This window comes from Cupressus sempervirens, chromosome 5 (genome assembly GCF_028749045.1).
Source record: "Cupressus sempervirens isolate cs-2001-9-10 chromosome 5, ASM2874904v1, whole genome shotgun sequence".
NCBI classification, from domain to species: domain Eukaryota; kingdom Viridiplantae; phylum Streptophyta; class Pinopsida; order Cupressales; family Cupressaceae; genus Cupressus; species Cupressus sempervirens.
This window is the reverse complement of record NC_143122.1, coordinates 498076890-498102264: the sequence shown is the minus strand read 5'-3', so window position 1 is coordinate 498102264 and position 25375 is coordinate 498076890. Positions and strand designations below refer to the sequence as shown.

The window sequence follows — 25375 nt, the reverse complement described above, 5'->3', positions numbered from 1 at the left end:
TATCAGGATTCAACTTTGTAGTTTTTGAATCAAACTCCTTCAATACCATAATTATATGTACCTCTCTTGATCTCCTACATAAATTCCAATCATGTCGGTAATCTATAATACTCCATAGATGATGTTTGTTAGAAATTTTAATTCTTAGTAAATTTCCATACACAAGCATCCCCAGACCGGGGCACACCTGATAGAGCTTCTGGACCAGTTTTGGCCATACATGATAACCTAGTGTATAAGTCATGGAGATCTTAAACATCTCATGGAAGATAAATATTGGTATTTTGTGCCCTTAGGTTCTTGACAAACATCAAAAAAAGTTACATATTTTCTTTGATTTACCTAGGACATTTAGTTTCAGTTAATGTCACAGGCTTTGATGAGATTCTTGCTTTAAGTTCAAAGTTCGGCGAACATTCAAAGAAGGTATGAAATTTGTAGTTTGATTTAAATTCGTACTAGAAAAGGCTAGTGGCTAGGGTACAATTTAGCTTTCTTGCAGATGAGTTTGTTTAGGCACAATTGTGTGATAGAGGTCTCAAGGCGCAAAAGATGGCAACAAAAGAAAAGTACAGTACAAATTGTTGCCACATTTTTTTTTAAGCATGGCAGAATGTGTTGACCTACAGGATAGATGAGGTGGGAAGCCATGGGTTGAACTTGTTGTGCTCCCACATGCTCAGTTCTCTCCCAAACTTTGCTGAACTTAGTAGAACATGAACACACAAATAGAACAAAGCCATAATTTGCCAAAGTTCATAGAACATGAACACATTAATAGTTTTGATACTCTAAGCCATAAATTGTCGATTAAATTTTCTTGATGAAATGGAAACATAGGATGAAAAATTTCTATAGCCCATAGAAAATTTCAAGAGAGATCCAGGAGAAATGGTTAAGATGGATCGCCAATTGAATGTTTGGCACATTTTTTTAAATATATTTTTTGTTCATTTTGTGGCAAGGTTGCACGGGTAACTTGGGTACTTTGGGCATGTGTACGGATATGCCTATTTTTCAAAATAGGGGATGGGGGTACTTGGGTACGTCAATTGTTTTTAATATAATTTAATATTTTATATAAAATCTGAAAATATGAGTCATGACAATGAGTTTTCAAAAGAAGAACAGTGATAAAGTTTGCAGATGTTAATGTATTCTTTTTAGTTTCAGATTTCCAATATGATTGTAATAATAATATATGCTAATTGTTTAGATGCATAACAAAGAAGACAAACTTTGAAATTGATTACATAGTGAGTTAAGCTTGATAAACAGCAAGTTGATGTGCAAACAAAAATTTGAAACAGAAAACATAAATCTTAATCAAGGTCCTTAGCTATGATGCTCTCCACTGAGTACTCACTGAGTATCCAGTACTCGAGTATGTGTAACAGCACCGGGTACACGTTCCATGGGTATAGGTATGAGTACCCGTGCAACTATGCTTTGTGGCGACTTGCTAATTTTTTTCAATGACAAACTAAAATTTTCATTTGAAAATGCACATGATTGATCTTGAGGTCAATCAAAGTTATGTACATTATAAACATTTGATCCATATTGAGGTCAATTAAAGTTATGTACAATCCATAATAAAAAATTAAAAATAAAAAATAAAAATGAAAAGGTAATGTTATTAAATCATTTTATTTGTTTGTTCTGATGTACCACCAATAACAGATATTGTTCTGGCCTCCTCTCTTGTAATTCCAAATACAACAATTTTTTTATAAATATTTTCTTTTATAATTTTTACAATTTTGATAATATTGTTGATATATCATGTATATTCAATAATTAAAATATTTAAAACCAAAATTTAATGTCGAAACTTTCTTTAAATGTTTTATTTTGTGAAACTTCATCCGAATTTTATTGTTGCCAAACACAAACTCAAATTCGGACCTTGTAACTTAGGTTTCAGTGATACTAAAAGTGCTAAAGTTGTCTAATTCTGTTAGAGGGCCAGTTAAATTGCAACCAAACAATTCAAGATTAAATATATTGTGATCTGCATTTATCAATAACTCAATAATTTTTTCAGAACGGTTGTCTAGACTATATACACATTTCAGCATGCCATTCTTTCCCTGTAACTTGATATATCTATATTTAAATGGCCCATTTTAAATGTATCCCAATTAAGCTTTTTCTTATTGGAAACCCTTTTTGAGGCCAAATGATGCTTTTTATGTTGCAGACTTACCAGAAATTCACTGAAGTGCTGTAACAATATTGTTGGGGAACTAAGTATAAATAAGCAGAAGGATTCCAATCAAGTCATTATTTCAGAAAATGTTGATCATCCTGGGGATATAAAGAGTTCTGAGTTCATAGAGAGCTCTCGAGCAGATGGTCATATTGTAGAGTTGAGGGAGAATGCCATGAGTGCTGCATTAGGGACCAACTCTACCATAGTTGTATCTGTTGGTGAAAATGATAGTGGAACTGAAAAAGGGTATCATGAACTAAATAAAATTGTTGAAAAGAATGACACAACGAATACTGGCTGTGAATCTTTTCAGTGGAAGCAAGACAATGGAAAAGTTACATCAGAAGCTGGAGCTATGCAGGATGAATGTCCTGTAGATCTTACCTATTGTACGGAAACAGTTGAAGATCATCTTGCAGATACAGCAGCAAAAGGTTCTGTAAAATGTGTAATTGATACAGGATCTCCTACGAAGGAGGAGCAAATGTCAAATGTTTGCTCAAAAATTTCGGACAATATTTTAAGTGAATTCTCAGATGCTGGTCATGTAATCAATGATGATATATGCAATGTAGATTCTGGAGGCAAGAAAGTAATGTATAGTGATGTTGTTGATGAGGGATCAGGCATAGGAAAGTGTTGTTCTTCTGATGCAGTCGATACTGGCATTTGGACAAGGAGAAAGCTTGCTACTGCTAGTGGGGACAAAGATATTCTGGTATCAGCCTCTTTATTACCTAATCCAACATCAAATGGTGAAAATGGTGTGTCTAAGGTAAGAAGTTCACTCAGACTAAAGAGGTTGCATAATTCTACAGAATGCCTTGCTGCTGATGGTGAACAGACACTCAAGACAGTTGGTAAAGCCGGGAAGCTTGAAAAAAAGCGGAGAACAATGAAATGGAAAAGATTAGATGCTACTGCCCCAACTTTAGAGGATAACAGTAAAAAATCTGTACCTTTAAATCATGCCAAGAAAATAGATTTTACATCTGTTCCTTCATGTACAATGGCAAAAGCAAGTGAAATGCAAAATAGTACAGCAAGTACTTCATCAAATCTTACAAAGGGGCCAAATTTGAAGGGAAAACGTTCTGCAGTAGTGTCAGGAAATGTTTTGACATCTGACCATAAGATACAAGACTTTCAAGAAGATAGAAGGAAAGAAGAACCGGTGCAACAAGTACATTTTAAGGGTGATAAGCTTGTCATTCGGATACGGAAAAACTTGATGGAAAGAAAACCCAAACAGAATGGGGTAGATGGCATCAAGTTTGACAGAACAAGTTCGAGAAAGCAGACAAAATATGACACAGTGGGTTCTGGGAAGGCTCTATCCCTTAGAAATAATGACATCGTTATCGCTGAAGACAAAATTAAACTTTCTCAATGTGGAAGTTCCAGTGCTGTGAGAAATATAAGAGCTGGCCATGGAAAGCCACCATTAAAGTCTGCAAAAATGGCTTCCCTTAGCTCAATTTTGAAGCATGGAAAAAGTCATGTGGATAATGTATGCAAAAGTGGAATACAATCTTCCACTGCAGAAGTGGGATGTGAAGCTTCAAAAAAACATGAAGGAAAAGTGGGCAAATTTTCTTTCTTGGGAAAGAGACAAGCCAATGACTTGAAAACATACTTTGAGAATACCATGGAAGCTAATCCTCGACGTGAGGGGAAGGAGTTGAACAAATCAGTAAATGGCAAGGAAGTTAGAAAGCGGAGTCTCTGGGAATTAAGTAGAAAGAATGACCATGAAAATAAATCAACCCAAGTTTTCGTTCCCAATACTTCAATACAATCAAAGAATGTCTGCCAAACTGATCCTTCTAGTGCTCTTGGTAGTGATTTAAGTAATAATCACTCTTCATTTCCTCGGGGTGAGCGAACATTAAGGCTGCGTTTTAAATGTAAAAGCAAGTCTAATTTCCTGAAACCTAATTCAGCAGATTCCACTGGTACTTCAAATTGGCATTCTGCAAACTACAATTCATTTTCGAATATCTATTTCCAATCTGATGATGAATGGAGGTCAAAGTATTGTGCAGTAGAAAATGGCTCTCAATCTGTAGGTATCCCTGCGGCAAAGGATGACCCTGATGTGCCAAAAATTGAAATTAGTCCTCTTGAGGAGCCACTATGTTCTGTTACAAAAGAAACACGGAAGGACTCAAGTTCAATTACACTAAAAAAGAAAGAAATGAAAAGTATTGTCAAAACAATTCCTAAGGCCTCTAAGAAACAGAAGCAAGTAGAGAATGCTGAGAAGGTTCATGTAGATGAATGCACAGAGATGATAGATGTAAGGTATGATCTTAACCTGGCTCGAAGCACAGAAGTTATTTTTAATGTTACTGGTAACTCTGCTGATTTTACTTGTATCATATTACTCGATTTCTGCTAACCACTATAATTGTTAAATATAATTGTGATCCTTGCAGCTGTCTTCCAAGAGTAGGCCTTAAGACTCTCAAAATAAAGAAGAGAAAGCATGGAGGCATTAGCAGATACAAACATACTAGTTATCCACTGCAAAAAAAATGCAGGATAGAGAATGTGGCTCTTGGCTCAAAATTTGAGGCAGATGTACATTGTTGTGTCTGTGGTGACTTAAATGAGGAAAGTGTCAATCGCTTGGTGCAATGTGGGTCCTGTTTGATCAAGGTTTGTAATTATTTTGTCTTTCATATTAGAATATTATCGATTTTTCTATACTGTTTCAGTTTATAAACTGTCCAAACAGGTGCATCAAGCTTGTTATGGTGTTTCAAAGATACCTAAAAGTGGATGGACCTGTCGAGCATGCAAATCAAACTTAAATGATATTGTGAGTGCCTGTGTTTTCAGGTTTATCATAAGCAGATTTTTATTGTTACATTTTAATATTTATATAATATTCCTAAGCACTAATATTCAATTTTCAACTGCTTTGATAGTTGTGTCCAGAACAATAGATGATTTGCCCATGCTTCCCTAAAAAGTTTAATATACATTGGTAGTGCTTCCAGAAATAACTAATTTTGGAAATCTAAGGGTGTGGAAGAAAATAGTCATTGTAATCAACGAAATAAAATTTTGGTCCTTAGTAATATGAAAATTAAGACATCGAAGGAATGTTGTTCCTGATATATAAGGTTTAGTAGGCATTGTGATTTTATCGTATCTTCCTCCAGATATCTTATTGTTGGAGGTTTAAAAATTTAGTTTACTTTTGAGTTGGTACTAGCTCATGGTGTCCACTTAGCTGAATTGTTGTTATTAAATTATAAATGCATCTTCTAATAGCCTCGTGTAGTTTTCAATAGGGCAAACTAAAACTACATAGTACAAATTTGAAACGCAGACTAAAAATTGAAAATATTGATTTTTGCTTCTTGCTGCCCTACTCACAATATGTATATTTAGCATTCATTGTTTAAATTCCTTTAATGTTATGTCACTATGAGATTATTTGCATGCCAACTTACCAATCCTTCCTTGGTATAAATTATGATTGCATTCCCTATGTCACATCATAAGAAGTTATTGTCTTTTGAGTTCTACATTAAGCTGCTAGTTTAATGAGAATTGAACTTAATTATTGTTTGGCATTGGTCACTATGATTGTGGTTTCATACAACTACAATCTTTGAAAAAATTTAGATTGTTTCCTATTGATGACATCCATTGATAAATTACTCATTTATGTTTGAATTGATTTAGCATATACTTAGTAAAAATCTTCTACTCTTGATAAGTAGGAGATATTTTCCACAGCAAGTCAAATTTTAATATTGCTATTAGGATTTAATTGTGTAGTTTTTGAGTCAAACTCATTGACCCATATATCATGAGTAATGATTCACACATGAATCCATCTCTCATGAGAATAAATGAAACACTCAACACTCATTGGATTTAGATGATGCTCACAGAGGTGAAGCACCTGGGCTTTCTGGGGGTCACCCATCCCAGTACTACTCCAACTCGAGTGCGCTTAACTACAGAGTTCCCTCCATGGTTAAACCCACTCTGCTTGCAACCCCATTTGCAAAAAACTACTACTCATGTGATATGATATGATAGATTTTAATGACGTCCACGAGGCTAAAGTAGCCTATGGGACCTACACGATCACCCCCCCAAGGCAGGAGTGAAACTTATCTAGCTGCAAAGTTTTGGTTAACTTGTCTCTCCTCTGAAGTTTGATGATCAGAGCCGCTGTTCTCTTCACTTGATCTTCTTTGAATAAGTAGTTGAAGTCCGTGTTCTGTAATATCTCTTTATAACCAGATCTGATGTCACTGTATGCCAGGCAATCCTTGACAAAGTCCTGCTCCGTCTCTACTGCTCCTATATTACAGAATAAACATGTTTTGTCTGCCCACTCTTCCTTTGGAAATTGCCACCTACCAGTTTCACATCGCAGTCGGTGTGAACTCGTTTTGAGTTGCGCCATCAGCATTTTTGCTTTCCAATTAATAGGTGCTTTTGTATAGGCCTTTTCATCATGGCTAGAAGTGGGGTTAAATTCTTTAATGTAATAAGATTTTTTCCGCCCTATGTGCCTTGTCCATAAAATATTGCAAAATTTTTCCATGACAAACTTCTTTATTTCTTTAATGCTATCTGGGCAAGTGTGGATGTTGATATCCCATTTTCGCATCCATTTGTCATTTTGCTTCATCCATGTGCTTTTTTGCCTGACAAGTTTTCCATCTACGACTAGCTTGGGCCAGCAATGTGTTTCTAGACTTTGGGTTTTCTTTAAATAGCTTAGCATCTAGACCAATGTGATGGCTTCTAACGGAAAGGAACCCACCTCTGCCAATAAGATCTCATACGACACTGTGGTCTTGACTTTAAGATTGCATGTGATGAAGTGTTTTTGAATTCTTTCTACTTGTCACCATTTCTGTTCGGGCATACTACTGCCCCACACTTCACATCTGTTTTGTAGAGAATATAACGCCTTCCAGCCCCTTTGAATCCTTTTTGATTTGCATGTATCCCAATTGAGTTTGTTAGGAAAATCTATGCTCAAGTATTTGTACTCCACAATCTCAAGAGGGTTACCCTCAAACAGGAACTCGTCCTGTATACCCCTATTCTTCTTTGGCGAAAAGATCATAACTTTGGTTTTGCTAGTATTCACTTGCATTCCCACTTCATGGCAAAAGCTTTCTAGTGCTTTCAAGTGTTCTTTCAAACCTTTAGCCGTTCTAGCAAGTATGAGGAGATCGTCTACATATAAGAGCAATCTTATCACAAAGTGGGCTAGTTGTACCCCCTCACCATTGGTCTTGTTTATCCATTCTTCTAACTTGTCAATATAGAGCCCGAATAATGTTGGAGATAGAGGACACCCCGATGTTGCTGCCAAAATCCTCTGATAGCCCTTCCATTGTTTTGATTTTAGCTTTGACCTGTTCATACAGTCTATGAATAGCAGACCTAAGTTCTTTAGGAACTTCCAACTCTTCCATTTTGTCCCAATGTTTGTTACGTGGGACTGTGTCAAATGCTTTTTTAAAGTCCACGAAACAACAGAAAGCCACAGCCCCCTGAGTGTCCAAAATTTTCTTTATCAAATATCTAAGAGTGATGCCGTGATCTATAGTAGAGTGTTTCGGTCTAAAGCCTGCTTGCCCTTTTGCTCTTTTGCCTTCTGTTTCAGCCCATTCAGTAATTTTTCGTTTTACCATGCTACCAGATAACTTTCCGAAGAGTGGATTGATCATGATGGTTCGATAATTAGAAGGGTTGTTTATATCTTTGCTTTTGTGGAGTGGGATCACCACACTCGTCCAATTTATAGGAAAGCCTTCTCTATTGACACTGTTAAACATCTTAGTGATGTGTGGTGCCATGGTTTTAGCACCCCATTTTAAGTATTCAGCTTGTAGTCCATCTATATCTTGTCCATTGGTAATTAGAAGGGTTGTTTATATCTCTGCTTTTGTGGAGTGGGATCACCACACTTCTTGTCCAATTTATAGGGAAGCCTTCTCTATTGACACTGTTGAAAATCTTAGTGATGTGTGGTGCCAGGGTATTCAGCATCCCATGTGTGAATCACTAATGATATATGGATCAATGAGTTTGACTCAAAAACTACACAGTTAAATCCTGATAGCAATATGACAATTTGACTTGCTGAGGAAAATATCTCCTACTTATCAATTGATGAGCTTAAGGGGCTTTTTAATGAATGGTTCATAAGGCACAACACTTGGTGAAGGTTTTGCAAATGGGGTTGCAAGCAGAGTGGATTTAACCATGGAGTGAACTTCGTAGTTAAGTGCACTCGAGTTGGAGTAGTACTGGGATGCGTGACCTCCCGAGAAGTCCCGGTGCTTCACCTCTATGAGCATTACCTAGATCCAATGAGTGCTAGGTGTTCCATTTATTCTCATGAGAGATGGATTCATGTGTGAATCACTACTCATGATATATGGGTCAATGAGTTTGACTAAAAAACTACACAGCTAAATCTTGATAGCAATATCACAATTTGACTTGTGGAAAATATCTCTTACTGATCAATTGATGAGCTTAAGGGGCTTTCTAATGAATGGTTCATAAGGCACAACACTTGGTGAAGGTTTTGCAAATGGGGTTGCAAGCAGAGTGGGTTTAACCATGGAGTGAACTCCGCAGTTAAGTGCGTTCAAGCTGGAGCAGTATTGGGATGGGTGACCTCTCAGGAAGTCCCGATGCTTCACCTCTGTGAGCATCACTTAGATCCAATGAGTGCTAAGTGTTCCCTTTATTCTCATGAGAGATGGATTCATGTGTGAATCACTACTCATGATATATGGGTCAATGAGTTTGACTCAAAAACTACATAGTTAAATCCTGATAGCAATATCACAATTTGACTTGCTATGGAAAATATCTCCTACTTATCAATTGATGAGCTTAAGGGGCTTTCTAATGAATGGTGTAAAGTTTTATTATGCTGTGATCTTGATTGGTGTAAATCTCAATTTTATAAGTCTTGATAATACAGACGTTAAATTACAGTGATACTGTAATTCTTATTTCTGGATGTTTATTGATGATTTAAATAATGTATTGAAACAGAATATATCTCTGATTTTTATGTATTATGATCTGCAATGTGAGAGTACAATTTCCACTGTGATTGATCTGCTTCACACCGCAGATCATTATAAGGGCGTATAAGTGAGAAGATGCGGTGAAAGGTCACGTACCGATAACCCAATGGTCATGAGTCGGGTCACGATGGTTTGTAACAGATGGCAAACATTAGTTAATATTCCTTTGTCAAAGTTTCCACTCACGGTGGTAAGCATGCACTACGTAATATAATCTGCCAATCATTACGTGAGCATTATTTGCTATCGGCAGTATATGATAATAAGGTCTTACATGTGCATTATATGCTATCGGCAGAATATAATAATCATGTGCTATCGGCCGTATAAAATAATCATGTGCTATTAGCAGTATAAACTGATTACATTATATAAATGCATAATCTAATCTTGAATATGTATATGTATATATAATATTATATATATATGATAATAGTAATAATGAGACATATATATATATATATATATATACACACACACACAATTACTGTAATTAGTTATGTAAGATTTATTTGAGGATAGTCATAAAAAAATACAGATTCAATTTCACACAAACTAACATTCTTAACAAATGGTTCATAAGGCACAACACTTGGTGAAGGTTTTGCAAATGGGGTTGCAAGCAGGGTGAGTTTAACCATGGAGGGAACTCCGTAGTTAAGCGTGCTCGAGCTGGAGTAGTACTGGGATGGGTGACCTCCTGGGAAGTCCCGGTGCTTCACCTCTGTGAGTATCACATAGATCTAATGAGTGCTAAGTGTTCCATTTATTCTCATGAGACATGGATTCATGTGTGAATTACTACTCATGATATATGGGTCAATGAGTTTGACTCAAAGACTACACAGTTAAATCCTGATAGCAATATCACAATCTTCTACTCTCTTTTATTGTATATTGGATCACTTCAATTCTCGATTTCCTTTGCATAATTTGTAGTCTTTTCTTTCACTTAGAAACATTTGTGGTCCATATCATCTGGTGTCCAGATCAATGAAGGTACATCTCTCATAAAGGAACATATAAACTAAGTTGAGATTTGACAGTGATAAAGGTTTGATGTGGTCATAGGAGCTTACTGGATATAGGAAAATTTAGATGGTTTTGTTTGTAAGGAAAAAATAGTCATTGTAACGTTCCTTTTATTTGGAGATTAGAAATGAAGTCAAGAATCAAACTTTAAGTTGTTAAAAAGGAATAAAATTTTAATGACAACTTAATCTAATTGTTAAAAAATGTTTTAAAAGGACTCCAATGGTGAGTTAAGTGAAAATTTAATAGTCATTTTATTATTTCCCCCAAGTTCAAATTAAATTAAAAGAGAAAGGAAATCAAAAGACAGAGAAAGGAAGAGGAAGAGGCAAAGCTAAGGTAAAGCCAAGAGTCTCTGCAGTGAGTGATCTATAAAAAAGTAATGAGAGGTTCATACAGATTATGCTTGGTTTTTGTTATTTCTCTTGGAGGACTTGAGAACATCATTCTTTCAGTTTGAGAACTTAAGGATGGAAACCTTTGGGATTATAAAGTGAGTTGGACAGAAACCCAATTCAACTTTGGAGTGGATTCATATCAGGGTTCATCATTGCACTTCATTGCTCAAATTGTTGGAGGTTTAAGTTGGAGATATCGCACAGGGTCTTATGGCAAATTTCTAAAATCTTATGCTGAGATAAATTTGCAAAGCATGATTCACTAGATGCCTATTGTAGATAATGTCATTTCTGTGAGATGTAAGTGAAAGTTTGAATGTCTGGTTATTATTGGAAAGAAAGAGCTCTGATGCTATTTATCCTTTCCATCAGTTGCTGCTGTGTGGAGGCAATTAGTGGGAGAATATGGTTCAGTCCATGGCATAGGACTTGTGTATCCTCAACTCACTTATCGCAAATATGTACCTGAGCTGCACCATTCCTATTCACCGTTGGCATGGAATTTAGTAGCTGAATGTGAGTTTCTTTCCATGGCATGATCCTATGGTGTCTTCTTTTTATTTCTAATGTTCCTAATCTTGGCGTGAGGAACCAATAGTCAGATCTGGGTGTTATTTGTGGATGACTACTCCTTAATCAAGCAAAATCTTACTTGGCACATACTCAGAATGAGGGTTTCTAGACCCCTAATATTTCCAGTGCAGACTGGGTGTTGTATTTATTTTAAACACGATTGCTGACATTTCTATCTCGGCTAGTGCTGGGTGGTTTGATGTTCCGGTTAATATTTTATTGCTGCAGTTAAATATATGGTTTAAAGGATAAGTCGCTGCTTTCATACTGGTTTATGTGGACTTTATTTGTGCTAAGCAGTGTTCATGCACAGAAAATAGGCTCTTGCAAATTGCAATTCGTAAAATATAAATTCAGAGCAAAACATCATGTGAGGAATGCATACTGTCTTAGGCCATTCTCAGAATTTGTATGAGTTGATGCTTTGACTGCTGTCGTTGCAAATAAGTTGAAGATTATTGCTTCCAGGTCAGAAAATAAGTATGTTACTACACGAGTACTTTGGTTTATAATAGTTTATTTTATTTTCTGATTGCTATTCCCTTCTGTTTATTTCTGGAATTCAAAGCATACTGTAATATGATTATCATTTTGGTATTAAATAAATGCAAGAGATTGCTGAGTCTACAAACACAATGATCCATCAAAGTTCAAACCATTCACATATCAGATAACTATATGTACAAGTATTGACAATTAGTTGCAAAAGAGATTGCAAAAATTTTAGCCAGATTCCAAGGGCATAAGTGTCTGATTGTGAAGAGCAAATGAGTATCTTGGTGCCTTGGAATGAGAGGAAAATTCTCATCGAGCATTGTTTTGAATCACGGATATGTTGCTGGGCACATGAGTTATGTATGGTTCGCTGGGCTTGAACATTCAAACATTCTATGCTATTGTAGTTCCTTGGGTAAGCATTCCTGTATTATGGCTTGAGTCTTGTATTGGTCCAGAGCTTGGTCTTTGCTGCACTATATTCCCAGCATGTACAAGTTTCTTATGCCCTGTGAAGTCTGCTATAACATGAACATAATTATCATGAGATCTTTATCTGAGATTTGCAGTAAGTTGAATTGGTGAAAAAATGCAAAACAAAATTGGAGCAACAAACAGGGGTATTTGTCACAAGTCATTTTTAGAATCAAACTGGATAAAACAAAGGGTAGTTTTTTTTGGATTGCTCTGTGATGAAGCAGAATTTAGTTATTTTTATATTGGTTTATGATGAAGCCAATGTTATTTACTTTCAAAGAAGGTTTTCTTGGCATAAATATGGCGAGACAATTGTAATAAGGATATGAATATTTCAAATGAAACAATTGGTAATGGCTCACCAGCAAGCTTGGGAAATACTGTTTATTGTTTTTAATCAGTGACAGATTTTGTACTCTTAATTTTTGACAAAAGCTTATGTTTTAAATACTCTTCCTTTAAAATCTTAGAAACTTATATTTTCGATATGGAATCTGAAATACAAATTTTCCCTTTTACAAAAATGAAGCAAAATGCAAATTGATATTGTCATTGTTCATGGCATAATTTAATATTTTAATTTTGTTTATCATTGCCTCTTTTGGGGTGTGGTTTCTGATTTTGGTTCTAAATTATTAACCTTTTTTCTTGGAGTTCAACTTCCACTACTGGAACTTATAGGCAATGTGTTTTTTCTGACACCAATTTTTCTGTTCAAATCTGGTGCTCAGGTATGCGTTCTTTGTGGCTATGGAGATGGAGCTATGACTCGGGCACAAAAAACACGCAATGTCGTAAAGAGCTTGTTACAAGTATGGCAAGTGACAAGGGACACCAATTCAAAGGTTTTGCCAGTAGATATAAGGCCTCCTCAAAAAAAGTGTGATGCAGTAAATGAATTTGGTGCCAAACCTACTCCAGAAATATCAGAAAGTAGTAAAGCTGAATTTGGGGCTACTGGAAATAGCTTGATGAATAATTTATCATTAAAAAAGCAAGATAATAATAAATTATGCTTCAGAAGCAACCTTGAAGATGTACAACTACAAATAGGCTCTGCTAAAACAGGAAAGGCCCAAAACTATGTCAACAGTGAATTCCAAGTACATAATACTATTACAGCTGCTGTAAATAATCCTGGCGTCACTCAGTGGGTACACATGGTGTGTGGGCTATGGATGCCCGGGACAAGATGCTTAAATGTTGCTACAATGGGTGTATTTGATGTATCTGGAGCTACAATTCCTAGAAAGAAAGTGGTGAGTGTTGAACTAATGATAGAAAGATATGTAAATATTTTTGAAAAGATAAATATAAGGTTTAGGATATTTGAATACAAAGCTGTCATATTTAAGCACTAGTGAAGGCATAATTAGGCTCAAATAAGTGGGAATTTGTCAAGAAGTTTGATCCTAATGATTTTAAGTTTTTAATACAAGTCATATGTTTATTTGTTATCTGAATTTGATTTTGAATGGATAGTTTCTTAGCTGATACATATATTAGTGTCCGCTGTAGGCACTTTAATTTCTTCCAGTTTTCACAACCAGATGAAATAACATTTTCTTTTTATGATTTTTCAATATTTGCACATTTTCTCTACAAATGCGCGTATAAGGAAATCACAATGATGACTTCTGATTGAAAACATTTGGGTTTTTTTGTCAGGTTTGCTCTATATGCGAACGACCTGGAGGTTTGTGTATACATTGCAGAGTTCCAAAGTGCTCTATCCCATTTCATCCTTGGTGTGCCCATCAAAAGGTGTGATGTTTAAGAAAACATGTTCTATATTAATAGAGTTCTAGAGAAACTTGTATGTGATGATTAATTCTTATGTACACCTGTTTCATTTTACTGTCCATGTGAAAATTATGTTTGATTTGTAATAGAACAATAGTTCTTTAATATAAAATTCCTACAAAAGTGAGAGGTAAAGGACAACACACATGTATTCAAGTGATGTGATTTCTAAATTTAACTTATACATATTAGTTAAAATGAACATAACAAACAGTTATGGATGCAATGTACTAATGTACACATGCATTCATCTATGTATGTACATGTGCATGTATATGTTATGTGTGTGTATGTAGTGTGACTTTATATAATATGTTTTTATATATATCAAAGTAAGGAGAATCGGAATCGGATCGGAATCGGCAAGGCCAAATTGAATCGTGAATCGGCCATGAATCTCTCATGAATCGGCTATGAATCGACAAATTAAAAAAAAATCTTTAAATTTAGAGATTTTAACGATTTAAAACTTATTTCATGCACCCTTTATTGAATATAACTTAAATACACTATAACATCATCAAATAGAAATTAAAACTTAACATACATAAACATGGAACATAAATGATAAATCAATCACATATGTATCTATGTTACATGTAAAATGTAAATTGTAGGCTAGCTGAAGTAAATAGAAATCGTATCATCATAATGATTCAAATCATAGAATGTATATAAGATGAAGATCCATAAGACATCAAACCATAAATGTATGTAAGAATCTAAGATGAAGATCCATGAAACGTATGTCTATCAATATCAATATCAATATCAATATCTGTAAACAAAATGAAAAAAAGGCTCCAGCTCAAGCCTCATCATCATCCTCAAGCTTAGTGATAGCCTCAGCCTCAGCCTCTGAGTATCCAGTCTGCCTACTAGAAAGGCACCTAAGGTAGGTTCTAGAGGACCGCCGAGCCATATCCCCCGAATGTAAGATGGGCTCACGAACAACATCACTACGACTTGGGTCTGTGCGTGTGCGTCTACTAGTGCCTGAACGTGCTCTAGCTGCCTCCTTTGCCATGGCCACAGCCTCAGCCTCTATATCCAGTTGGTCAACCCACTCATGGTCTTCCTTAGTGAAGATTGGATCCACAGCCTCAGTGAGCCACTCTGATTCTAGATCAATCTCCTTTAGAATGATTGGAGAGGAGTCAGTGCTCAAAATCTGTCTCATCCTAAGACGAAGGTTGTAATGAACAAAGACAAGATCATTCAACCTCTGCACAGTCAGCCTATTTCTCCTTTTCGAGTGGATGTGCTTGAACATGGACCAACTGCGCTCACATCTAGAAGCACTGCTTGGTTGACTCAGAATATAGATGACAAGTTTTTGAAGTTTTCGGGTTTTGGGCCTAAACATTTGCCACCATCTATCTGAAATAAGGGAAAACAAAAACAATTAGTCTCATTTACAACTTTAAAATTACATAATCAACAATTAAAATTTAAAATGCACAACTTATAAACTTTAGATTCATGAATATATTATTTAATTTTTACCTATTTGTATTGTTGTCTTAGCATCTATGGCCATCCTACTAGAGAAAAGTGGCCCTTCTTTATTAATGAACTTGTTGAGCTCAATGATTGCAGCTGCGTTATCCTCATCACTACTCAACCTCTGGATCACTGTATATAAGCCGGTGAGAACCTCCTCATCCGCTTTGAAGTTAGGACAGAAACGAAATGTTGGATTCAAAAAGTAAGTTGTTGCATGGATGGGTCAATGGAGTTGATTCTGCCATCTCCTATCATTGATATCCGAAATAGGGGCATACTTCTCCTGCACTCCTGCATACTGGGCTCTAATGGTCTCCTTGCCCCTATCCATGCCCTCATATATGTAGCCCATAGAGGGCTTCTCCCCATCAACAGTTCGTAGGAAAGATACAAGGGGCTTAGTGACCTACATATAAAGTAAAATGAAAAATTTCAGTCAAAACTTAAATATAAAATAATATAACTTAAAGTAAAATTTAATCATTTAACAATTAATATTAAATATTAAGTACTAAATAGTAACTTGTAAAATACTAAAAGTTAAATTGCAATAAATTTACCTTAAGGATTTCTTTAGCAGGTTTTCAAAAGCCATCATCATCAAATATGCAATTCACCACATCTACCCTTGCATTAGTCGTAGCATAGGAAGATGAAATCCACTCCCGCCCAACAACGATGCTCCTCAAATCGTCCCTTGATGTCAACAAGGACTGTAGTGTGATGAAATTCGAGGCAAACCTCGTGATGCTTGGACAAGCTAATTCCTTGCCTCCTGTGTACTTCCTCATTGTGCTAAGGACAAATGAATGATTATAAATAAACTTGCATATATTTTTTGCCCTTTCGACACATGATTTGATCCACTCAAGCTTGCCAATTTCCTCTAACATGAGGTCAATGTAGTGTGCCGCACAAGGGGACCAAAATATGGTGAGGTGCCTCTTCATCAAAAGTTTACCTACAACAATTTTAAGTTAATTAGAAATTCAAACATGCTAGAACTTAGGAAACTTAGAATTAGAAAAAGTTCAAAATTCAAATAATTTTTTTTTCAAAACTTGAAAAGTTAAAAGTTAACCTACAACAACATAATTTGCTGCATTATCTGTCACCACCTACACCACATGTTGCTTCCCCACCTCTGCTATGACTTTGATATCCTACAAAACATGGATTTGAGGAACATGGTATATCCTACAAAACAATGAATTATAATGGATCATCAACAAATTAGCAATCAACAAATCAAAATTTGAAATATTCAATCACGATTCACAATTATGTATGTAGGAAAGTAGAATGATCAATCACCTTCGTAGGATACAAGAAAATTGAGTGTTCTATTCCTCCTATTTGTCCAACCATTAGTCATGATGGTGCAACCTTTTTCGATCCATTCCTTTTGGTGCTCTTCAAGCTCAACCTTCATATTCTCTACCATTTTATCCAAGAGGTATCCACTCAACTTAGCCTCAGTTGGGGCTTTAAACCTCGGACCACAAATAACAATTGCATCTATCATGTTTTGCCAATAAGGAGCCCTATCACAAATAGATTATGATTAGAAATTTAGATGTCAAATCATTATGTAAGCTTGTAAAGCGAATCTATAATTAATCAATGAATCATAAAACAAGTAGATATAATTAAAGTTTTACTTTTAAAGAAAACAAAGAAAAAAAATCAATTACTTGGCTGCAACAAATGGAATGTTGCAAAAGTACCAAAATTTGCAAATCTCTTTTCTGGCAACATCATGAATCTCTTTGTTCAAACCCATGCCCTCAAGTGTGGGTTGTGAGCTAGGAGTAGTGCGAGGCACAAAGTAACTGTCCATTCCGTTTTTCCACACTTTAGGTTGCAATAGCTTGGAGTTGGACTCAATCTCAGTATAAGACCGACTAGCACTAGCACTCGCATGAGCATTAGAACTAGGACGAAATGGAGCCCTAGAAGAACCCTCTCCAACACAACCTATGGATGCAGAAGCTGATGCAAATGCAAATGTAGCTACGGGAGCAAATAGCCCTTAACCCTTCAAGTTGCATTTTCTTATTCAGTTTCTCTTGTTCATATTTTTCTAATGCCACTAAACAAGTCTGTTTTGCCTCAGTAGTTTGTTGAGTGCAAATTGTAATATCATGTCCAGGTATAGCAACAATGTGGTATTTCAATCTATAAATACCACCAGAATTTATTTCTTTACAAAACATACATTTCGTTTGAAATTTGTTTCTTCTAAGAAACTCTTCGGTATATTTCCAACATTCATCTTTTTAACCCATTGCGGAAAATGAAAGCAAAGGGCTGTTGGAATAAGAAAATTCAAGTAAAATATCAAAGTTTGAAAATAATAAACAAAAGCTACAAAATAACAAACCCTAGTTTGCAATTTAGTATAACTAAAAAAATTCAAGATTTGCAAATGAGAACTAAAAAATTTGAACAAAAAATGCATAATACACTAACATGCAAAGAAATATCAGCACTTACCTCTTGCAAATGAGTTGAGGAGTGTTGCTATTGACTTCTTAATGCTCCCAATGCAATTTATGGCCTCGCCAGATGGACTTTTGATCTCTTTGGTGCTCTTCTTTCTTGCTGGTTGGAAACCTGTGGTTTTTCTTTTCTCATCTTCTCTCTCACTTTTTCTCTCTTCTACTCATGCTTAACAATTATAAGGCCCTTTAGGGTTAAAACAGTAGGAAAGGCCAAAAAGAAAACAGAAAAAATTTGTTTTATTAAAAAATTAAGTCCACTTTATGGCCTGCCACGCGGCTGATTCAGTATAAACTTGCAAATTAGTATAGGCTTGGGTTCGGGGAGGGGTTACAGTACATGGACCTTGTTCGTGGGTTCGAGGATTATTTTTTTTCATTATGGTTTGTGTATATATATATGTATGTATATATGCATTATAAATATACAAAAAAAAAAAAATACAAATCTTTAAAACTAAATCATTTCATAGTATGTAAATTCTTTAATAGTATGACGCTTAATCACTGATCAATGCCAAATGCCAAAGATAAACATTAAAACAGGATTCTATCATTCTAATGAAAATCATTGCATTGAATTACTGAAATAAAATATATTTCATGAAAGTTTGAAAGTTAAAACATGAGGCAAAGTTTAATCTTCGTCAATAATGATACAATCAAAGTTTTGATCAATCATTAGTTGGATTATCAAAGAAACCATCGAGATTTTCTTTTTCCCTAGCTGCTCTTATATTCTCATTATCACCCAAATTGGTTCTGCTAGTAGTAGATCCAAGTGACATGTCCTTATCATCATCTAGATAAGGTAGACTGACTCTAGCAAGATCCTGAATGGTCATATCCATGTCAGTGGACTTGAGTGCTACGTCTCACAATTTCTCTACCCCCTTTTTGCATTTCGGATCCTTGCGTGCCAAAAGACGCAAATTGGTATGACTAAATACCAAGTCCTCATCTTTTTTGGAAGCTAACTAGTTAAGCTTGACTGAGTGGATAAAGGAGTAAGTACTCTAATTCCGCTAAGTGGCAAAAGAGATAGCAACCTGGAAAGAAAGCAAACAAAATAAAAAATAAAAAATACTAGATAATTTCAAGAATATTAAGTGTTAAATTGTACAATACAAGTGACCAAAAAAGAAGAAAAAATTTAAAGATTAAAAATATAATTGTGAGAGGACCTTAATGGCAAGAGGTTGGAGGTACACAAGATCCTGACCATGAATGTACCACCGTCCATTCTTCTTTGGTTATTTATTGCACTAGGGATATCTTTTCTTGAGATCCAAATTCTCTCCTAACAACTTCCCCCATCTTTGGATCACTAATGATCTTGCTAAATGCGCTATTGTACCCACTAGCAACCTTAGCATCTCTATGTGGTGATATCTAACAGCAATAGCGAGTACCTTGCACTATAGTATCTAGGAGAGAGAGCATAGACAAGGAGGTGAAGGGGTGTGGTCATTTTGTTCCAATGATTGAGAACAATCGCTTCCACCTTATTATAAAAGGTGTCCTCATGATCATTCTCTCTTCTTTGTATCACTTGGGATATCAAATGACATTCATGTAGGTTATCTTGATGTATGTTATGTCAATTAAAAATTTAGATCTCTCTCAATAAACATTGATAGAGGATTGTATTATAAATAAAATTCAAACCTACCAATTTTATCCTCTGCAACATGGTGTCTATGACATCATAGACATCTTCGAGGCACAATTCATCAGTGTCAGCAAAGCGAAGCATGATTATTATTAATTCGGTGGATTCAAATACACACTGCACATGATCCCACTAATCATCATCTAATATCATTGCTTTCACTTTTTGGGCCTTTATCGTATTGGACCGCTTCCAAATGCCCCATTGGTTGCTAATGGCCATTTGTAACAATACCTCTTTCACCTTTACAAGTCATCTCAAGACAATTGTGTGAGAGGCAAAACGAGTTTCAGCAACCTAAGAACATGTTACTAGTAAGTAACGCATTTAAATTATCGTGGAGAGATTTCCACAATTCATCATAATCTTAGTGTTGTTTTCTGTGTTTGATTGTGTGTGGTATTTTCCTCAAGCTCTTCTCATCCAGATGATGAATTACTAAGTGTGATTTGAAATGTTGATGCGAAAATACCACACACAATAAAATCTAGAAAACAACACTAACATTTAAAATATTTATACAACACAATTTTTTTATTTATTCAATTATGCGAAAGATGACATAAAATGATGATTGAAACTAAATAAATTAAATTTTTATTATTTACCTTCAATTGTTCAAATTCGGAGAAAGTTCTGAAAATTGCTTGTGACATATGGTGATTTGTCACAAACATCTGAATCCCCTCACCCTCATCAATTTGTTTCATCTAGTCTACTTGGGTGCCAATTGCTTGCATGACCAAATTAAGAGTGTACAAGGCATGCTGCCCAAAAGATGTGATCATATCTAGCCTCTACCAAAGCACCTGCTGCCTTGCAAACTTTTGCATTATCTTTAATTACTTGGACAACATTATCACTACCCACTGCCTCTATGGAATCAATGAGAATCCGGGAAATAAACTCTGCATCTTTTACTTCCTCCTCATAGTCAACCATCTTTAAAAACATTGCCCCTTTGGGGTACACAACAATAACATTGATCAAGGGATGGTTTTTCAATCTTTCCATCCGTCAAAGGCAATAGCTAACCTTTTTAGAGACAATAGATAACGATTTGGATCCAAGAATCTCTAATTGGCTTTAATTGGGTCGCTACATTTTTCCTCTCTTTTTTTTGTAAGGTGGTGCATATCTTTTCACATCCAGGACTTTGGTAACCATAAGGTGCATTATTTATTGCTGTCACCATCTCCCTCCTATAGGGTGACCTCACTAGGTTGAATGGAAGGCTGTTCACGTAGCAGCAACATGCAAATTGTTCGTCAGCAATTTCTCTTGCCTTATTTTGAAATGCTTGATATAGTGGGCCTCTCTTGTGGCTGCTGAGTTGTGGTTCATCTACATCTTCATTCTCCTCCCTAGAAGGTATAGGCAAGAAGGGATGTCTTGAGGCTGGTTGAGTGGGTGTTGGTGGTGCTTTTTTACCAGAACTATAACCAGTTTGTTTTTCTCATAGTTTAAAAACTCGGTATTGGCAATATCTCGGTTGGCCCAAATTTTTTGAAAAACTCGGAATCGGAAAAAACTCGGCCAAAGTTTCGGCAATAAATCGGCACTTTTATCGAACATTTGAAAATATACAATTTCTTAAAATATTGTCTAAATTTACAATGAATCAATTTAATATTTAGATATTATAAATCTACTAAAATATATTAAAATATATTATAAATATTAAATCTATTAAAATATATTACTTATAAATCTATTAGAGTTAAACTAATAAAATAAAAAAATATTAGTAATTTAAAATTGTCGTAAATTTAAAATACTAAATTTGAATTACAACAAATTACTAAATTAGTAAATAGTATTATAGTAAAATTTAAATAGTAATTGTTAAACTATATATATAATATATATTTATAAATATGTAGTATTGTAGGAAATTTAAAATTGAAATATAATTTTTAATTATTTACCAAAACATAATATTTTGATTTTATTGTTACAAAATAGATTAAGTTTAAAACAAAAATGATTAACTAAATATATTAAAATTTACCAAAGAAAATTTACAAAATAGTAAAATATTATGTAACATACTCGGGAATACCAAAACAATATTCCAAATCTGCAAGCTACCATAAATCTCAAGAGTCCAAATTGATGGATTAATTTATTTTGTCAACTGTCAAATGCCGTCAAATACCAACTCTAGACTCTAGAAGTGCTGTCAAACGCCAACTATAGACTCTAGATAGTGTCATCGAGCCGTCGAATGCTGGAAGTCAAATGCAGGTTGGGAGACAAATGGGAGTCGAATGCACATTTCAAATGCAGAGTCCATACTAATGGGAGCCGACTAGGTCGCGATGGAGACCAATGAGAGTCGCAAGACTTTTCAATGAATATTTTTAACATAAATGATAAACCTAAAATGTCCCGCCCAAGACTTTTCAATGATATATTCCAGCGAGTTTTGACATTTACCGCGTTATATTCTTAAATATTCGCCGCAATATTTTCCCATATCTCGCTACTGATTTTTTGCACGATATAATCGCCTGGGTTTTTGCATCGTGAAATATCGCGAGATTGGCGATATTTCGCCGAGTTTTTAAACTATGGTTTTTCTTTTGCAACTAATTTTTCTGCATCTTATTGTTCTTTAATGAATGTTGCTATTTGTCTAGGTGGCAACCCCTTCTTATCCCTACTTGCTGGTTCTTCACACATATTAATCCCTTTACCTCCAGGGCCTATAAAATGAACTTTTACTTGGTAGTAAGAGCTATATTTTGAGTTGCAAAAATTACATTTCCATACAAACACCCCCACCTCCAGGACATTGAGGAATTCTTGTAGTATATTCCATAGAGGAGATCCTTTATCAATTTTAAATTTTGAGAGCCACCTTTCAGCTTTGACTACTCATGGTTGCAATCTATAACAGAAATGGAAAAAAAAAATTAAAATTTCAAAACTTTCACAAAAACTCTGAAAATAATTTAAAACTTTTGAAAAACTCGAATCAATCTATCAAAAAACTAAAGAATGTGGTTAAGATGCATACCTTGACCACTTAAATCTTCTCTTTGGAAGTTATTTGCAACTCCACAATCAATCTCCTTCGAATATAATCACCTCACGTCAAACTTGCAAGATGGAGAGAGCAAAATGTGAAATGAAATGTGTTTGTAGCCTCCTTATTAGGGTCGTTTTAGGGTTGGGAGGAAAAACGATGATAAAAAATGAAAATTTATATTTTTTTGGGCCTATGCATTCTTTTTTGTCTGCAAGTCCCTAGCAATTTGCGCAGAATCTGCATGGGTTCGGGCTAGGTACCCCCTGTAAAGTTTCTGCCAAGTCTGAACAACCAAACTTATAATGCCTTTGATCTACTGCTGAAGATGGTCTTTATCAATGTTGGACGATATATTAAGTCTTCTTCTTGTGATGTACAGTTTTGCAATAATATATTTATATCTGCTGTGAGTCATATGAGGCTATGAATGCTAAAGGAGCAGACTGTATATTTTCCTGTGTCCTTTATCCACAATCATACCTACATAACTATGGCAACCAAAGGGTATGTCCCTAGAAGGGACATGTCCCTCTCTAGGTTGGCCTGAATTGTTTTCCTCTAATCGGCTCGACGTCTAATGGAGGAGTAGAATTAGTTAGTGATTAAACTAACTAAGTTGGTCAATTTAATCTTAAACAACATTGCCCCAAAGGAGACATTGATCACACCTAAAGAAGGGACAATTATATATAGGCCTTTATTAGTAAGACATCTCATGCATAATCATATCTATACGATCTGTACAAGCAGACCAGTATGAAATCAAAGTTATAGAATTGACACTCCCTCTTAACTTGATAATCGTATTGAGATATAACATATCTAGCATTGTCAATGAAGATGGATAAGCATAGATTGATACTCTATATCTATTTGAATCTTCTAAGCATGTGGTATCATTGAACACATGATACTATGTCATGTTACTATACCTGTGACACAACTTATCACTTATACCTGTGATAATAGTATTGCAAAGAATGCAATATACAAGATACAATCTGGAAAATGATTAAATTCTTCCTTCGTCCAAGTTGTGACTCATAGGTATTGGAAGATGTATATCACAATATGATCTTGAGTTAAAATCCACCAGTACACATGATAAAATCCAGAGAATGATTAATTTCTTCCTTTATCCAAGTTGTGACTCATAGGCCTAGAAATGTCTATATCACAATTTGATCTTAAACTCATCCAGATTTGATAGTAGTTCTCTACTGTTTAGTACATTATCTAAGAGATCGTCATCTCTCATAATGTCTTTTATACAAGTGTTCATTATCTCAGAGATCGTCACCTTTTAAATAATGAATACAAATGGTGGAGCCCATAATAGTCAATAGCTTGACAATAATAATTTTAACTCAAAATTATTTCATTAATAATTAAAGAATACAAATGTATTATAATTCAACCATACCTAGTCTTTTCCTGAAGTGATCAATCTTCACTTAAGAGAGAGGTTTGGTAAGAATATCTGCTGTCTGATCTGTAGTGCAAATGTATTCAAATTTTATAGTATTCTTGTCTACCATACCTTGTACATAATGGTAAGGAATTTCAGTATGCTTGGACCTGTCACGAAAAACTAGATTCACAGAAAGCTTGATGGAACTTTGATTATCACAATGGATAATAGTAGGATTCATGGGTTGACCAAATAATCCCTCAAGTAACTTTCTAAGCCAAACTGCCTCCTAAGAGGCCGTTGCTGCGGCAATGTATTCAGCTTCTGTGGAACTTTGTGCTATTTATTGATGCCTGCTTTCTGCATATCCAAGATATCATTGCTGAGCCTAAATTGAAACAACATCCTGAAGTGCTTTTCCTAGTAGTAACACTTCTAGCCCAATCTGAGTTTGTGTATTGATGTAAGTCCAAGTCAACTTTCTCATATTTGAGCCCAAGGTTAAGAGTGCCTTGTAAGTATCTTATGATATGTTTAATTGTAACTAGTTAAATCTCCTTTGTCTCACATATAAACTGACTTAAAGCATTAACAACATAGCAAATATCAGGTCTTGTATTTACCAAGTACACAAGAGACCCAATCATCTATCTGTAAAGAGTAGAATTTATGGAGAGTGATTCTGTTGCTACTTCCTTAAGTTTATGTAGATTTGTCTCCATAGGAGAAGACATAGGTCTACAGTTCCACATTCCAAATTTCTTCAAGATGTCTAATGTATACTTTCCTTGATTAAGTATGATGTTGTCCGAGTTCTGTGCCATACTTCCAGTGCTAAGAAGTAATGAAGGAGTCCTAAATCTTTCATTTCAAATTCTCTGATTATATCCTTTTTGCATTGATCTATAAGATGATCATCATCTGTTATTAGTAAATCATCAACATATAGTATCAAAATTATCATATCATCTTTATCCTTTTTATAATAGAAATTTGGATCAGCTTCATTCTTGGAGAATCCTAAACTGGAGAGATACTTATCAATTCTTTCATACCATGCCCTTGGAGCTTGTTTAAGCCCATAGAGAGTGTTCTTGAGCCTGCAAACAAAGACTTTAGGGTTATGAGTTTCAAATCCTTCAAGTTGTTCCAAATATACCT

At 35.0% G+C, this 25375-nt stretch overlaps 1 protein-coding gene across 1 annotated transcript in view; it reads left to right on the top strand.

Annotated features, from left to right (window-relative positions):
* LOC149556900 (uncharacterized) overlaps positions 1 to 25375 on the top strand; it is a 166874-nt gene that overhangs the window by 65588 nt on the left and 75911 nt on the right. The window contains exons 8-12 of the mRNA XM_089831531.1: positions 2204 to 4519; positions 4654 to 4876; positions 4956 to 5039; positions 13019 to 13546; positions 13956 to 14051. Of these exons, the coding sequence (XP_089687657.1) occupies positions 2204 to 4519; positions 4654 to 4876; positions 4956 to 5039; positions 13019 to 13546; positions 13956 to 14051 (3247 nt within the window). The remainder of the gene's footprint in view (positions 1 to 2203; positions 4520 to 4653; positions 4877 to 4955; positions 5040 to 13018; positions 13547 to 13955; positions 14052 to 25375) is intronic.